General features: G+C 38.9%; 1 protein-coding gene across 1 annotated transcript in view; it reads left to right on the top strand.

Annotated features, from left to right (window-relative positions):
* Positions 1-2: 2 nt before the first annotated feature.
* ZSWIM6 (zinc finger SWIM-type containing 6) overlaps positions 3-17,412 on the top strand; it is a gene marked incomplete at its 5' end in the record, with an annotated part of 330,519 nt that continues 313,109 nt past the window's right edge. The window contains one exon of the mRNA XM_007951560.2: positions 3-168. Coding sequence (XP_007949751.2) covers positions 3-168 — 166 coding nt within the window. The remainder of the gene's footprint in view (positions 169-17,412) is intronic.

The following is a 17,412-nucleotide window of genomic DNA, read 5'->3' as shown; positions in this document are numbered from 1 at the left end:
CGGCCGCCACTTCGGCCGCTGCTATCGCTGCCGCTGCCGCCGCGGGGACCGGGGCCCCGTCGGTTGGGGCTCCTGGGGCGGCGGACGGCGGCGACGAGACGCGGCTGCCCTTCCGCCGGGGCATCGCGCTGCTGGAGAGCGGCTGCGTCGACAACGTCCTGCAAGTCGGTGAGTCACGGGGCAGCCGCAGGGCCGTCTGTCCGTCTGTCAGTCCCTCTGGGGGGCCGTTCGTTCTTTCCCCGGATCCTCCCCCAACCGGGCGCGCACCCAGCACCCCCGCCGGGTCCCCTCACTGGCCCGGACAGTCCTCTCGAGCGGAGCGCCCATTTCCTCTCCGCTCCTCCCCGCCCCCTGTCTCCCCGGACGGGCCAGCGCGAGTGGGAAATGAATCAGCAGGACGCGCCCCACCGCGGGGTCGGCGGGGTGGATATCGGATGCCCCTAGCTCGCTCTTCTTTCCCCGCCCTCCTCCCTAAGAGCATATCCTGGAGGGCTGCTCTTTTTTTAGGGGTAGGATCTGGACAAAGGCGCGGGGGTACGGCCGGGCTCCGGCGGAGGGTGTGTGTGGCGGGGCCGTGCGGGGCGGGGGAGGGGGCGCGGGCCACACAGACAATGCCGGCCGGGGCCGAGCCAGCAGCCCGGCCGTGCTCCGCGCTCTTCTTTCCCCTGTTAGTCGCTCACTCTTTCTTTCTCTTTTCTTCACTCCCTTGCGCCCCCCGCGATCTGAGGGGAGGGAAATACATTTAATGCCGTTCGGCAGCTCTTAGGAGCTCGACGGGCGAGCCTACCGCGATGTTCCTGGGTCGCTGCGGCGTCTGGCCCAGGCGGGCACCGCCAGCCACTCCGGGATTTAAAGGTCTCACCCCCACGGTTTTTCTCGCGCCTGTCTCCCGAGCAGCGCAGGAGAGTGGCGGCGGGGGTGGACCCAGCTCTTGAGGGATCTCAGCTCCTGAGGACGCCCCCGAATTAAAGGCGCGAGCCTGGGAAGAAGCCGCTTGCGCGTCGCTCCTCTGTCGGCTTGGGTCCAGACGGTGTCTCTGCGGGCCGCGGCGGTGCCTCGAGTGCCTCCTATCTCTGTTTTGTTTGCGATGGGTGTTGAGGTCGTCTTCCTCCGTGCGAACGGAGGTGACCAGTTACGGATCTTTCTCTCGCAGCCTTTGGCTGCGGGAGCGCAAGGCGGAGAGGCTTCGCTGCCGCTCCCGGTGCGGTCGCAGAGCAGCCGGACAGGACCCAGCACTTTGTTCTCATTTTCATGTTTATTTGTGCCCTTTTCAGTTTTCTGTCACCCTCCGAAAAGGGGAAACCAAACAAAAGAGTCTCTTTATTTCTTTTCAGGGCTTGTAAAGTAGAAGATATTTGACAAAGGCGAGAGAAGGACTTGTGATTTAAAGCTGCACAACCCTCCTTTCTCTGACAGACCATGAGAGTTTTCTCAAATACCCAGTTTTAAAGCCCCCCCTCCCCCATATACGTTTTCTTTCTTTCTTTCTTTTTTTTTTTTTAAATCTGTTCTGATGTCTTTCAGTTGCAGCTATGGAGATGTTTGAGCCGGATTGAAAAGAACAATGCTATAGTGAGACTCTGCTCTCCCCATATTTTTCTCCTGGTTACAAACGGCATATTTTCTACCCCCTCCCATGTTACTGCCTACTTTGAATTGTAGTGGTTAATCACGGTGCCGAATGAATGGGAATCGATTTGGAAACATCTCTGTTTCTTTGATTTTAACTTAATCTTTTCTTTCTTTCTGTCTTCAGTTCCTTTTATCTTTCTGGTCTTTGAAAGTGGGATGGGAGTTTGGATAGGGGCCCCAAGAGAGAATTAAGATTTGTTTTAATCCTGTCTGGTTAATTTGAATTCTAATGCAATCTGCAAACGTGATTTTCTGCATGGTCATTTATTTTCGAAAGACAGCCTCCAGTGTTGCCTTTTCGAGGCTCAGAATCTTTCTGTTTAGAGGGGGTTCTGCTTTTGAGGCTATGCATTCACCCCCCCCTTTAATCTAATTAACATTCTTTCAAGTTATACACCCCCCCCCCTTGTTTCCTGCCGGTTTGAAACAGATTGAAACACATCTATGGTTTCCCAGTATAGCAAACGAGAGTCTGCGAATTTTTATGGCTTGGCTGGCAATGTTGAATTTTTTTTTCCTCTTTTTTTTTCTTTCTCTGTGCTTGACTCTGCTTGCAAGCAATGAGGAATGACAGGAGAGCACATAGGGAGGGTTTCTTGGCTGATTGCATTTAAGCTAGGAATTCACTGTGAAAATAAAGCCAAGGGGCGATAAATAAAAGATGCAATCTTCTCTAGGAGACAGACACTCAGCGTGGGCTTTGCCTGCTTTCTTCAGTGGAAGAGGCCTGAGTGAGTAGTTGTAAAAGAAAATAGTAACTTTTTGTATAATCTCCAAAGGGGAAGGAGGCCAGGGAATGGAGTTGATATGAAGTGGCTTCATGCTTTTCTTAAGAGTTTGCAGAGTTGACCACCACTTTGGAAGCACTTACATAGTGCTAACCAAGTGCTGGACAAATTATGGAAAATATTCTTTTTTCCTCTCTGAGTTCTGCCAGTTTCCTTAACTTCCAAGTTGTATTACTTGTTGTGCCAGTCAGCTTAAGAGATGGAAGGCTTTTAAATGCCTGGCAGCTGGCACAGCTATGAGATAGAAAAGTTATGGCCAGAATTTTTTTTTTTTTTTCTTGATAGGAAATGGGGAGAAGGTGACTAGATTAACAATCTATTTTAGTTTTAAGTGGTGATTGGAATTGGCATCATAATTCAAGAGGCTCATTTGATCATTTTGTGACTTAAGGTAGTAATGTCATTGTTTGAGAACCTGAAATGTAAAAGAACTGAATAGTGTGTTGATAGCACCATGAGCAGTTTTCTGATACTGCAAAATTACAAGTTTGTTTATACAGGAAGTATCCATTGACTTTTGTAGACATGACTATAGTTATGATAGGGAAAATTTAATTGTTGGACTTTGTTTTATACTTACATTGTTTAAGATTAGTAAGGATTGGATTGGCACTTGACAAATTAAATCTACTCAAAAGTTAGACCTTTGGCGTAGTAGCTGTAAGCAGTGTTAAATTGGAGCAGAGTGGTCCATCAGTAGCCTATAGAAAAGTTTCAGGGAAAGTGGTGTTGGCTTATTTTTTAAACTAATGATATTGGAAGGGAGCTGTCTCTGAAGGTACTTATCAACATGACTTAAGTAGTGGTTTAAAAGTCATAAATTTGGGGACATCTGGGAAGAGCTTCCCTAATACAACTTGAAACTTAAGATATAACAGAAAAGACACATATATTTGATTACATAAATATTTCTGTAGGGCCAGTAACATAAACTGAGTCAAGCAGTTAACTTCATGAAGTGTTGTAGCACATTTGACCAAAGGCTGATTTTTTTTTTTTTCCCCTCCCTAAACTCTGATTTGGGTGAAGATTTACAGAGCAAATTCACTTTCCATACAGCAGTTCACATATACTTTGTCTCATGACATTGGCCACAGTTTACCACAATGCAACAGCTCCCCTAGCACTTCCTCCCCATGGTTAATCTCTTTCCTGTGTCCATCCATCCATGGACTCCTGCCCCGAGCTGTCTCCCTGTGCATAAGCAGCCCTTCTTTCTCCCATGATTGTTCTCTCCAAGGAGTGTATCTACTTGAGGTAAATGTTCAACTCATATGCCTGTCTTTTGTTTGGCTGGAAACCACAGTTGTGGGTTCAATTCCAGACCTGAAGGGCAGCTAGGGACCATAGTGTCAGTGGTTCCACCAGGCTCTATTGGACCACAAAGGCTTATTTTCTTGACAGAAAATTACAAATCAATTAAAAAAAGGAGAATGAATTAACTCAATAGAAAAATGGGCATCATGTTTCACAGGAAAAGAAATACAAATGGTTAATAAATATAAAAAATCTTAACTTTTATATAAAGAGATAAAAGTGAAAACAAGTTATTTTTGTTCACCACATTGGCATAGGCTAAAAGATAGGTAGGCACTATACCCATAATTAGTTGAGGAAATGAAGAAGAGGCTGCCTTCTGTACCGCTGCTTGGCACAGTCTCTTGGTGTTATTTCTAGGAATTTAGCTTATGGATATATTGAAACTAATGCGCAAAGATGTTCTGTACAGCGCTCCTCATTGCACTGTGGTTTCTAATACAGGCGGTCACTGGTTTACAAACTTAAATACAACTTATGGAAAACCAGTAACGAACTAGCCAGTAAAGCTTATCATGGTAAAAATTTGAGGTACGAACCATGTTTCATTAACAAATGAGTGCTACTTTGCAACGTGCATCAAAACAATGTTAAAGATGTGTTAGTGCATCTGGAATTATTTCTTTCATGTTTTTTATGCATGGAAAGGCACACTACACTGTGTACTGAGACAAATGTTTGACTAATGGATATTGGACACAATATATGTAACTGTTCTGGCTTACATATAAATTACATTTAAAGACAGACTTAGGCACAGAATTCATGTAGTCCAAAACTGCCTGTACTGAAAAGCTGGAATCAACCTGAGTTTGTTGCCAGAAGGGAACTGGCTAAGGGCTTAGTGGAATACTATGTAACCATGAAAAACAAAGTAGATTTGTATATACTGGCAAGGAAAGGTAACTAGAGTATTTAATTGAAAAATCAAGTCAAGAACTATTCATATAATATGTTACTTGTATTTAATATAAAGAAGATACACATAGATGGTTTAAACATGTCTGGAAGGCTATATAAACAACCAAGGGGAGGAAGTTCTGGTGGTGCAGTGCTTAAGTACTCAGCTGCTAACCAAAAGGTGGGTGGTTCAAACTCATCGCTTGTTCCACGGAAGAAAGACGAGGGGCAGTCTGCTTCTGTAAAGATTTACAGCCTTGGGAAACTTAAGGGGCAATTCTGTTCTGTCCTGTAGGGTTGTTATGGTTTGATGGGAGAGGAAGGGTCAAGCAAAATGAGCAAGGTTTAGGGGGTGGGTGTACTTTATACTTATGCCTATCTGGATGGTTGGATTTTTCTTAAAATATACTTTTGTAATAAAAAAAATTTTTGGAAAAATTGTTCTTGAGTTTTTTTTATTGTTTAAATTTAGAAGTGTGTGTGTGTATAGTGTGCCTCTTTTCTTCCTGAGTACTTGCTTCCCATTATTTTTTGTTTGTTTTTGTTCTGAAACAGTTTCTTCATTTATGGCTGACTAGTTACTGGGTTTGGTTCTTCTGGTTTCGTCTTTTAAAAAGGAGCTCTGGTGGTGTGGTGCCTAAGGCATTTGACCACTAACCAGAAGGTTGCTGGTTCAAACCTACCAACTGATCCACAGAAGGAAGATGAGGGAATCTACTTCCGTAAAGATTTACCACCTTGGAAACCCAGTGGGGTTCGCTGTGAGTCAGAATCAACTTGATGGCAGTGAGTTTGATTTTTGGTTTTTCAGTCTTTGAAAAGAAGGACATTTGTAAGCATTACTTAGATGCTCAGAAGTTTCTCTCTTTATTTTTGGGCTGGTTACTTTTGGGAGAAAAAAATTTGGTTAATTCTTTACTAAAGGAAACCCTCAGTGAGATGGAATGACACGATAGCCGCAGCAGTGGATTCAAACATACTTCTGATGGTGAAGATGACACAGAATCCGGCAGCATTTCATGCTGTTATACTTCAGGGTGCCGTGAGTTGGAGCTCACTCAATAGCAACTAACAAAAACAAACATTCTGAAGATTTTTTTCAGATTCATGCCTTTTTATTTATTTATTTATAAAGGGCGTGGCAATGCAGTAGGAGCTCTGGTAGCATAGTGCCTAACGCATTTGACTGCTAACCAGAAGGTTGGTGGTTCAAACCCATCAGCCATTCTGCAGAAGGAAAAGTGGGCAGTCTACTTCTGTAAAGATTTACCATCTCGAAAACCCAAAGGGGGTCACTATGAGTCAGAATTGATTAATGGCAATGAGTTTTGTGGTTTTTTTTTTTTTTTTTGGACAATGCAGTAAAAAGGGATCGTTGATAAAATTAAAATGGATAAAACATTTTAGTGAGATAATTTATTCATCTTTCTTAGCGTATTTAGAATTTTTTTTATAGACTGAAGATTTCTATACAAAAACCAAACTCACTGCCCTCGAGTCGAATCCGACTCATAGCGACCTCTCCTTGGGTTTCCGAGGCGATACCACTACAGAAGTAGATCGCTCAACCTTCCTTCTGAGGAGTGGCTGGTGGGTTTGAACCGCCAGCCTTCTGAGTAGCAGTTAGACGCCTTAGACACTATGCCACCAGAGCTCCTGTATGTGATTCTAAATGCACTTTCAGAATTGTGTGTTTTGTTTTTTTTCTTGATGATAATACATTTCATAGAATGTATTTCCAGGATTTCACTGGTATTCGTAAGGTTTTCATTGACCAGTTTTTTCAGAAGTAGGTGGCCCCATCCTTTCCATATTTGCCTGTATAAAGAGGAATGTGGCATCAGGATTGGAGGAAGACTCATTAACAACCTGTGATTTGCAGATGACACAGCCTTACTGAAAGTGAAGATGCCATGAAGCACTTACTGATGGAGAGAGATCAAAGACTACAGTCTTCATTCAGTATGGATAACGCTTCTATGTAAAGAAAACGAAAGTCCTCACAAGTGGACCAGTAGGCAACCTCATGATAAATGGAGAAAAGATTGAAGTTGTTAGGGATTTCATTTTATTTGGATCCACAATCAACACCCATGGAAGCAGCAGTCAGGAAATCCAACATCATATTGCACTGGGGAAATCTGCAAAAGATCTCTTTAAAGTGTTAAGAAGCAAAGATAGCATTTTGAAGACTAAGGTGTGCCTAACCCAAAAGTGAAAAACAACAAAAAAAGTCAATTCTGACTCAGAGTGACCCCCACTGGGTTTCCAAAGCAGTAGATCTTTTAGATTGACTCATCTTCTGTGGAGTGGCTGGTGGATTTGTGGTTAGCAGTCAAATGCGTTAGATACTGCACCACCAGAGCTCCTGTAACTTAAGCCATGGTATTTTCGATCACCTCATATGAGTGTGAAAGCTGGACAATGAATAATGAAGACTGAAGAAGAGTTTATGCCTTTGAATTATGGTATTGGCGAAGAATCCTGAAAATATTATGGACTGCTAGAAAAACAAATAGCTTTGTCCTGGAAGAAGTGCAGCCAGAATTCTGTTTGGAAGTGAGAATGGCCACACTTCATCTAACCTACTTTGGTTATGTTGTCAGAGATCGGTTCCTGGAGAAGGATATCGTGCTTGATAAAGTAGAGGGTCAGTGAAAAAGAAGAAAACCCTCAACAAGATGAGTGGCACAGTGGCTGCAGCGATGGGCTCAGGTATGCGAGGATTGTGAGGATGGTGCTTGACCACCCAGTGTTTGAGTCTGTTGTACATAGGGTTGCTATCAGTTGGAGCCAATTCGAATAGCACTTAACAACAACTGCCTTTTTAAGGTTAAAATAATAATGTAGAGCACAAAAGAAGAAACTCTTAAGCTATTCACATTTGTATTTTTTATCACATTGTTCATTTTATGTGAATTGTTTATTTGTTTATAATCCATTTTTGAGAGTATTTGTGTACCTCATGTGGTCAGTATTATTCTGAGTGAAGTTAAAATTTCCATTTTAGGTGAGGAAATCTTGGAAATCATTATAATACCTAGTTTTCAAATGGTTTGTATTGGTCCAGTGAGGAAATCTCAATGTTTAGAGAACAGAATGTTTTTTGTATGCAAAAGATTTTACCAATAATGGAAGGAGGAATTACAGATTTGGGTTAAGCAAACATTTCTTGCTACAAAATTGTATTATGAGTACACCCTTGCATTAAAGAGCACTGTTTTATTTCCACTGTATATCGAATTTCATCCTTTTTGCAGATGTGAAACTTTGATACTCCTTTTAAAACATCAATATACCTATAGACCGTGTCCTTTAATTAGAAGAATTATTGTGATTAATTGAACAGTTCAAGTCTTTATTGTCTTTACTTTACCCTGGCCAGTTTTTGAGATGTTTATCCTGGGCCATTTTAGTTTTCACAATGGCTTATCAATTGCTATCTCAATTCTAACTCTAAATGTTGTATTTGCAAAGACGTAGGCTAGCATATCTTTTCTGCTGATTCATATTAATGGTTTAGTTAAGAATGTGCTATTTGAGCTAGTAATATGTCCCATGAACAGGGTGGTGGCAGAGGGACAACTAATGTGTTCTTTTAAGAGAGCTGTCCCTTAACAAAAATCTAATGATTGAATATGTACTATTTCCACAAGCCTAGCTGCTTTGCATTTTTGACTGTAAATCAGTTGTATTCATTGAGGCAAATTGAGTTTGGTACCTTTATTTTAAGAAATGTATTTAACATTTTATGTATATATATAGTGTTAGAAGTTTTTAGGGCATTAAACTTATACTGGTGCTGACCTTTAACTGTTAACATTTAACAAGATAGGTATCCTAGAAAAGAAAATAGATTATAGGTAAGTATAAGTATCTTAGAAACAAAGTGGATTATAAGCAAGCAGTTTATAAATGGTAATAAACTGCATGAAACCCTCAAATCCTTTTTTGTTAACCTTTCAAATCACTATAACTTTGAAAATGAAAAAACCCAGTTTAGTTTCTTGGTTTCTTTTTTGACATAATTAAATGTCTTGAGATTACTGTAAATTTGAAAAACTTTGGTATCCCTTCCTTTAAATGGATGATGAGCCTCTTAATCTTTGGCAAAATCAATACTGAAATGATAATTTGGGAAAACATGTTGCATAGTCTATCCTGTGAAAAGAGACTCACATTTCTCAATCCTAGTTAGATTCTCAAAAACATGTTGGGTTTGTTTTTAAAACCTGGTATCTTTTCAGTTTTTCCCTTCAGTGCCCTGTGCTCTGCTAAGAAAATGCTTTGTACATGGTTTTCATATATATATATGCACACACACAACACACACACATACACACACGTGTGTGTGTATGTATGTACATTTTAAATGAATTTGGTGTTCATAAGCAAACAGGAAAGAATAGAAAAATGAGCCCAGATGTCATCTTGAGTATTGCTGGGCCAAGTATATTCCAGTATATTCCAAGTATATTCCAGTGACCACCATATGCAGAGGCATTTTTTTGGATTTTTTCTTTAAACAAAATATGCTAAAAGAGGAGAAGCTGTTTTTCTAAAATGTTCTTGCGTAGATAGTTGCTATTTACTTAAGGAGATTTTAGAGCTAAAAAGATACCAATTCTGGCTTCTTGCATTTTACTGATGAAAAAACTGAGGCCAAGGCGTGCTGAGTAATTGTCCAGAATAGTATAGTAACTGACAAAGCTGAACATGAGTCCATGCCCCCCCCCCCTTACAATTGCTTGGGCTGCCCAAGCAGTTTTCTGTGAATGTTTGATAGTCTCAGAAATGAAGCATTTTCTTAAACGTAAATATATTGGATGTTGGAGAGATTATTTGGCTAACATTTTACTGAATATTATAAAGCGTATCTAGATAGATTTTCATTCCAGGCTAAATTCTAATGACTTCGGTCCAGCAATGATTCTAGCATGCTAAATATATGGTGGTATAAAAACATTTGTAGATATTTGGAAATTGTAGTGATATTCTGAGATGAGAATAAAATTAAAGGTTAGTTACCATTGCTGACTGTATAAAGTATATTGCAGTTGTGTAAGTGTTGTGAATGTGTATGCATACTTGTGATAACTTACTGAAAATAGAAAATATTTATTCAGAACAGCACAAGTTCATACCCAGTAAGAAACTTGACTGCTCCGAATTTAGTCTGTGAAAACTTGTCCAGCAGTATCTGTTTGTTCAGGACCTGTTTTGTACATTTATCACTGTTTCCCTCCACCCCTGCCCCAGTATACTTCACCCCTCACCCCCAATAGATAGTAAAAAACTAGCTATACACCTTATGTATGTAATGGTACACATTTCTTCCACTTAATTGATGTTGCTTCAAAATATTAGTAACCTCTCTCACCTTTAAAGGCTTTCTATATGATTTAGGACTTTTGGCTTCTTCAGAAGCTGAACTTGATTTGCGTTGAGACTCTTACTACTACTAGAACATTTACTAGTTGTAGGTAGGAATAATAACAGTTAACACTTTCATACACTTAATCATGTATCAGATACTGCTTTAAACCCTTTGCATTTCTTAACAACAGTCCTATAAAGTAAACACCATTATTATTTTCATTTTGAAGATGATGAAAGGAAGCATAGAGATGGTAAGTAACTTGCTCAAGATTGCACAGCTGATAAATGAGGGTGCTGGATCCATGGCTTGAGAGTTGGTGCTCTTACCCTCTAAGCATTAATGCTTGTGATGCATCACCATTAACTATTTTAGACAGTTCGTCTTTAGGTTTATAGTTTCTTGCTGCTTTCTAGAGTGACTGACCTTGGCCAGAATTTTTAAATGCGATCGTAGCTGTGATTTTATTTTTTTTCTTAAAATGTTTTCAAAATTTAACTTTAAAAGTTCTGCATTTTAAAAATGCCTTTTATGAATGAATTTCTGTCTTGGAGAATAGTTGTGCTGGAGATTTTAATCATCTTTCATGAAACGTTTCTAACTTTTGAAAGAGGAATCACTTGCAGGTTAGATTTAATTGTGTATATGTGCTGCAAAGATATTTTCTCAAAGTATTTGTTTAAGGAATTACATATTTATCTCATTTTAAGGCCCTTTAAAAATGTTAGGATTAATAGCTATAGTTTATCTGTTGCTGGTAAAGAGATGGACTTTTTTTTTTTTTTTTTTTTTACAAGGGAGGGTTTTATCTGTGCAATTGCTGTTACAGTTGTTAGTTGTCATCATGTCAATTTCTACTCACTGCTACCACTAATGTTAATTGGAAGGATGCAGTAGAACCTGTCAGTAAATTTAAACTGTTACTAACTGGTAAGCTGATCAGATAAATTGAAAGCTCATTTAGAGAATTAATGTGCTTAAAATTCACGTGACTCATTGCCTGGTCCTGTTTTATTTAACAGGACTGTTTGCTTGAAGCATTTTTTTATTGTTAATTGGTGTCAGATCTTTAATGTTGGGTGGTACTGTACAGAAGATAAGCCTAAGAAGATTGTGTGTAGAATGAGTTCATAGAAGCAAGTTTGAAATTCTTTTTCTGAGTTATATTGATACACTTCTTTAGAATTCTCTATGTGCCAAGTAGTACTTTTTAAATGCTTGCTGACAGTAGCCAGAATTTTTATAAATGAAGTATGTTGTTGCATGCTGTTGAGTGGATTCTGACAAGTAACGATGATGGGTTATGAGTAGAACTACCCCAGAGGGTTTCCTAGCCTGTAATTATTACTGGAACAGATCACCAAGTCTTTTCTCTTGCCGAGCTGCTGGTGAGACCAGCAACTTTTTGGTTAGCAGTTGAGCACTTAACAGATCACCAGGGCTCCTAGATGAAATATAAGCCTAAAACCAAATCTGCTGACATCTCATAGAATCCAACTCATAGTGACCCTATACGATGTAGTAGAACTACACCAAAGGTTTGCATTGCTGTGATGTTTATGGAAGCAGACTGGCACATGGGTTCTAGCCACCAACCTTTTGGTTAACAGCTGAGTGCTCAACCAGTTGGTTCCACACATAGTGATACCCTGTAAGACTAGTAGAACTGCCCCACATGGTTTCCAAGGCTGAAATCTTACAGAATCAGGCTGCCATTTCGTTCTCCCACAGAGTGGCTGGAGGGTTTAAAACACTGACCTTTATGGTTAGCAGCTGAGTGCTTTAACCACCGTGCCATCAGAATTCCTTAAAGATCAAAACCAAACCCATTTCTGTCAAGTCAGTTCTGACTCGTAGAGACCCTATAGGACAGAATGGAACTCTGCCCCATAGGGTTTCCAAGGCTGTAAATCTTTACGGAAGCAGATTGCCTTGTCTGTCTTTTGCGGAGCAGCTGGTAAGTTCAAACCACTGACCTTGTGGTTAGCAATCAAGTGCCTTAACCCCTATACACCAGAAAGGCAGGGCCTAGAACCTCTCTTCTGGTGTTGCTCCTAGGTTTTCTTAGTAAAGGTCCTTAAGAGGCTGAAGAGAACATTCTTAATTGGTCATGCTGAACCTTTGCCTCTTTATCGTTTTTGTGAAAAAGATAGGCTTGATTTTTACAATACTTGTCAAACGATAAAATCCTAAAATTCAAATACTAAAAAATTAAAATCTAATTTGTGAGTAAGTTATTTGGTATGCTAGCCCTGGTGTTAAAGACTTTAATTTTATAAGCCATCTTCAAGCTTTCTTAGTACTTAGGATTCATGTACTCATGATGCTGTTTTATAGTTCTTCCTCCCCTCCCCAAATATCAGTGGGTAATTTTTGTCTGATACCTTTCAGCCCAGTTGCCTGCCCAGTCTTACCAAGATTTTGATTTATACTCTGTGTAGACTTGGTAAAGCTGAGGATCGAAGTGACTTATGGCTGCATTGTGATTGTGATACAATCAAGTAAGACTTGATGTCATGAGATGGAGGATCTCTGAACCTGGCTGTCTCAGAACTTCATCTTCTTTCTTTCTTTCCTTCCCTGCATCCCCTCCTACCTTCTCTGCCTCTCTTCCTTTCTTTGCGGGGTGGGGTAGGGTGAGTTGGGGAATAGGAGGTAATGGTAGAAATAAAGCCAGAAATCTGACGAGGTAGGACATACCAACCAAGAGTATATTCTATTCCCTTCATTCCCTGCAGTTGTCGCCCCCATCCCAGATTTAGGGAAATAAAGCTGAGGTCAGAAGGACCTGTGTGTCCCAGCTGCTCCTTAGTTGCTATTTTTAACCTCATCCTACATCAGGCTGGCAACAGGCCATGATGGCACAGGGCCAGCACATTGTGGGGCTGCTGGCAGTTGTCAAAAACCTAACTTTTCAGTTTTCAGACTGAACTGATTTTCAGACATTCTGTTCTGTATTTACTTACTTTCCCTTTTTTGAAATGATAGGTGTGTCTTTTTGACCATATGATTGATTTTTAATAATAGTGATCACAAATAATAAATCTTGAAACATGTAACAGATAGTGTTAAATTTTTTGGATAGGAGAAAGATTTAAGAATATCCTAATCAGGTCAGACTTATACCCAGCTCAATAATTATGATTTTGTGGTGGCACCACGAGGTATGAAATTTACCTAATTTATTTACATGCCTTAGACATCTTTAAAATTCTCATTGCTATAGTAGTTGTGGAGTCTGGATTGGTTTATAGAAATATAGGTGCCATCAGACATTTTATCTAAAGCACATTATTGTTTTTTCTGTAATGATCAGTGTTCTTTTTGCTAACACTAGTTTCTGTGTGTTTAGGTTTGGTTAATGCTGTAGTAATATATTTAATGAATAAAAAATCCATGCTATTTATTCTGTGAAGCAGCTAGGTTTTAGTTGGATTATCAGCATTTGAGTCTAGATTCTGTAGACTCTAGAGCTAGTATGTATTTTTGTATTTGCAAACTGAATTTTAAACTTACAGAATTTAAGAACTTATTTAATTACCATTTATAGTCAAAATGAGAATATATTATACTCTGGAGTAAAAAGAATGCCACAGTGTGAATTTTGTCTCACTGGAAGGGATTTTTTTAAGGAGAATGATGAATCATGTATTTCTATTCTTTCTGCAGTGGCACTGAGGCTATGTTAGGGATGATTTCAGCATGCCATGGACTATACTGGGAATATGAATAGAAACAGTGATGATTATTCACATATTCACTGCACTGTGATGCACAATGTATTAGACCTGTTGGATGGCAGGATAACATTTAGTCAGTCCATTGGTCTGATGCTCTTCTTAAGGTAACACAAAATAATTGGCCAAAATAACTAGAAATAGAATGAAATTGATTTTTTTCTTCACTTTAGTTATTGGCTGAACTTTCCTGAATTCACGTTTGTGAAATAAGAAAACTCAAGGGATCTAGTGCAAAGTGAATTGCTGGTCTAAAAGTTTATAAAAGTCAGATGTTGTAGAGTTTAAATACTTAAATCTTTAAACAAAAGGTCTTTATGTTGTGGATAAGAGCAAGTTGGGCAGGTTGCTGATGATGATGAAGAGTGTTTAATTTTTTTACTTAGAATTAAGAAATTTCATTAGGAAAGAGAGTGTATTGGTGATAGAGTACCAAGTACATGGAATTGCATCAAAGTATTTCTTTAGTTAAGAGGTTGTGATAACTAAAACCAATTGCTGTCTAGTTGATTCCAAACTCATGGCAACCTCATGTGTCAGTAGAATTGTGCTTCCTGGGGTTTTCAGTGGCTGATTTTTGGAAGTAAATTGCCAGATGTTCCTTCTGAGGTTCCTCTGGGTGGACTCAAACCATTGACTTTTCAGTTAGCAGCCAAGAACCTTAACTGTTTGCATCACCCAGAGACTACTCAGACGTTATGATAGGGATACCAAAAGTAAATTGGAGCTGTATCTATATCTTTTTATAGCTATGCATGTATATATAATTTAATGATGAGTAGAACATTGTGATCTGCTGGATGGTAGTAGGTAAGTGACTATTTTGTGGATCCTTACTGTAATTGTGATTTTATTTAGGTGAATCCTGATGGCAGGAAATTCCAAAAGACGGACTAGTATTGCATTTTGCTTTCAATAAGGACTACAGTGGGGGAGGGTTGGAGAAAAACTTAAAAAAAAAAAAAAAAACCCAGAAGAAAACCTTTTCATTTTTAACAATATGTGCCTGAGTGCGTTTGTTTTCAAATGGACAGCTTTTTTTTTTTTTTAAATCTTGTTTCTATAGATTTGTTTCATCCAAGATTTTTCATGCTCATTATTTTTACAAGAAAAATGGATATTTTAAATGTATTAGAAAAGAATTTGTAATATAAGAACTAATAACTATAACTTTATTAAAAATTCAGTTATGGAATTATACATGTAGAAATTATTAAAATGGCATGTCTTTGTATGCTTTCACCAAAATTAAAAGAAAAAAAGTTTTTGAAGATCAGTATATGGTATTAGGTCTGAATTTGCATTAGTATCTTATAGCTGCTACTGTGGCTTGTCCCTTTTATTTTCTTCTTCCCTCTTTCACTTTCTAAAAACATTGTCATTGAGATATAATGCATAACTATGTTAGTTTCCTAGGGGTGCTATAATAAAATACTACAAAATGGGTGGCTTTAAAGAACAGCTTATTATTGTCCTGCTGTTCTGGAGGCTGGGAATCAGAATTCAGGGCTTCCTCAGGGCTGTACTGTGTGTCAGTTTTAGGGGGAGATCCTTCCTTGTCTCTTTTTTTTATTGTGGTAAATATATATGCAACAGATCCTTTGCCTTTTCAACATTTTTCACATGTACAGTTCCTTGACATTCGTTATGTTTATTGTGTTGTTCAGTCATTACCATTATCTGTTTCCAAATTTTCCTATCACCCTTAACAGAAGTACAGTGTCTCATAAGCACTGAGTCCTCCTTTTCCCCTCCCCTTAATTCTCCCCCACAACCACTAATAAACTTTGGTTTTTGTGTACACCTAAGTGGCTTGTCTTTTAATTTTGATAAATCATGGGATGTCTGAGTTCTTTCGGCACAGCAGAATACAGTTTGTATTTTCTAAATAGCATCTCTCTCTGTCTCGGTCTCTGTGTGTGTGTGTGTGTGTGTGTGTGTGTGTGTGTTGGAGGGGACGGAGTAAGGGTGGTGTGTGTAAATCTTAGAAGAGCACAGAAAATTAAAGTCGCCGTTTTCAAATATAGAAGGTTTCTTTTCTCCCCCTCTTTCATGTATTTATACTTCATTGGGCTGTTTATTTAATGTTATATAAAAACTTAATTTATACTTCTTGCTGTCCTCTACTCTGATTCTTTCTGTTAGATACTGGGAACATTAAAATTCAGAATGTATAGTCACCAGTGACAGTCTCTCAAGTTTAGGGGTGCATTGGCTATTGGAACTCTAAAAGACTAATTTTAAACATTACTTCTTGAGTTGCTGCTTCCTTCCTTAATACTTTAAAATGGTAAAGCAGCTATTTTCTTTTCCATTTTGGTTGACCTTTCTAATAATTTAAAATTGAGCATTGAATCTGACTCTTTGCAGAAACCTTATTTACTGAATCTAGAACGTTCTGTGTCTATAGCTTCCTGCTAGTTTTTAAAATATAGTAAATCTGATCCATTACGATAATCTGGTTTTCTTACTAGATCAAGGGGCAGGAGTTGTCTCTATAGTTAAAGTGGGTAGATCTTTCTGAAAATCTACAAGTGATTGCTGTAGAGACTAACACTGGCCTGCCTGTCTTACTTACGTCTTTTCCAAATTTGAGAACACAGTTGTAGAATCTATCTTTAATGTAAAAAGTGAAGGAAATGAGGAGCAGCTTCTTATGAGAAACTGGAATATCAAATCCTTTATAGGGTTGCAGTTTCCTCAGCATCTGTGATAGAGGGAGCAGCAGTCTCATCAAACTGACACAAAATACAGCTAATACATGTAAAAACATCCTACCATACGCTGTTAAGGAGTCATCGTTCTGAGTCTCACATTGTTTAGTGGATATTTCCAGCCTTTTTTTTTTTTTTTTTTTATTATTAAATACTAGATCATAGTCGCAGAGTATTTAAATACAAAGTCTATCTTGGAGTGAAAGTTGAAGATGTGGATCCAAAAAAAAAAAAAGGCAAATTAAAAATCCAGAACTGAACCCTGAACCAAGAACCAAACTCGTTGATTGCAACTCACAGTGACACTATAGGACAGAGTAGAGCTACCCTATAGGGTTTTCAAGGCTGTAACCTTTAAGTAACAGACTGCTACATCTTCCTCCTGTGGAGCAGCTGGTAGGTTCAAACTGCTGACCATTTAGTTAGCAGCTGAGTGCTTTAACCAGTAGGCAACTATGAATAGTGCCAGTGCAGTGAGCATATAGTCAACATTGAAATGTCACTTGAATGACATATATAGATTATATTTCAGTTCTTGTGGGTGTTATATGAAATTTTCTCAGTTGGAAAAAATAGCTCAGTTATCATTTCTATTTGATCTTCTGAATCTGATTTCCTATAATTTAGTCTTAAGAAGGCATTTTGAAAAGTAGTAGGACAACTGAATTTAGTGTAGCTAGATTTGTAGGACTGGATTTATCATCTGTATATTGTGTAAAGTTTTTCTGCTTTAAGGGGACTTTTTCTTCCAACTTGTTATTAACCAGTAGCATTAGCCAAAAAGCTACTGTGAAGGTGATTTATTTCTTAGATGATTTCACCTACTAAACAGAACATCATTTGAATATTCCCATTGCAAAAACGCCAAGGAGGCCACATGTTCTGACCTCCTCTAACCCTACAAGGGGAAGGCAGGATTACCAGCAGTAATCCAAGGCCTATTACTG

Source organism: Orycteropus afer, unplaced genomic scaffold (assembly GCF_000298275.1).
Source record: "Orycteropus afer afer isolate SDZICR_OR568_19922 unplaced genomic scaffold, OryAfe1.0 scaffold00298, whole genome shotgun sequence".
NCBI classification, from domain to species: domain Eukaryota; kingdom Metazoa; phylum Chordata; class Mammalia; order Tubulidentata; family Orycteropodidae; genus Orycteropus; species Orycteropus afer.
This window is presented reverse-complemented; position numbering and strand designations above follow the sequence as displayed.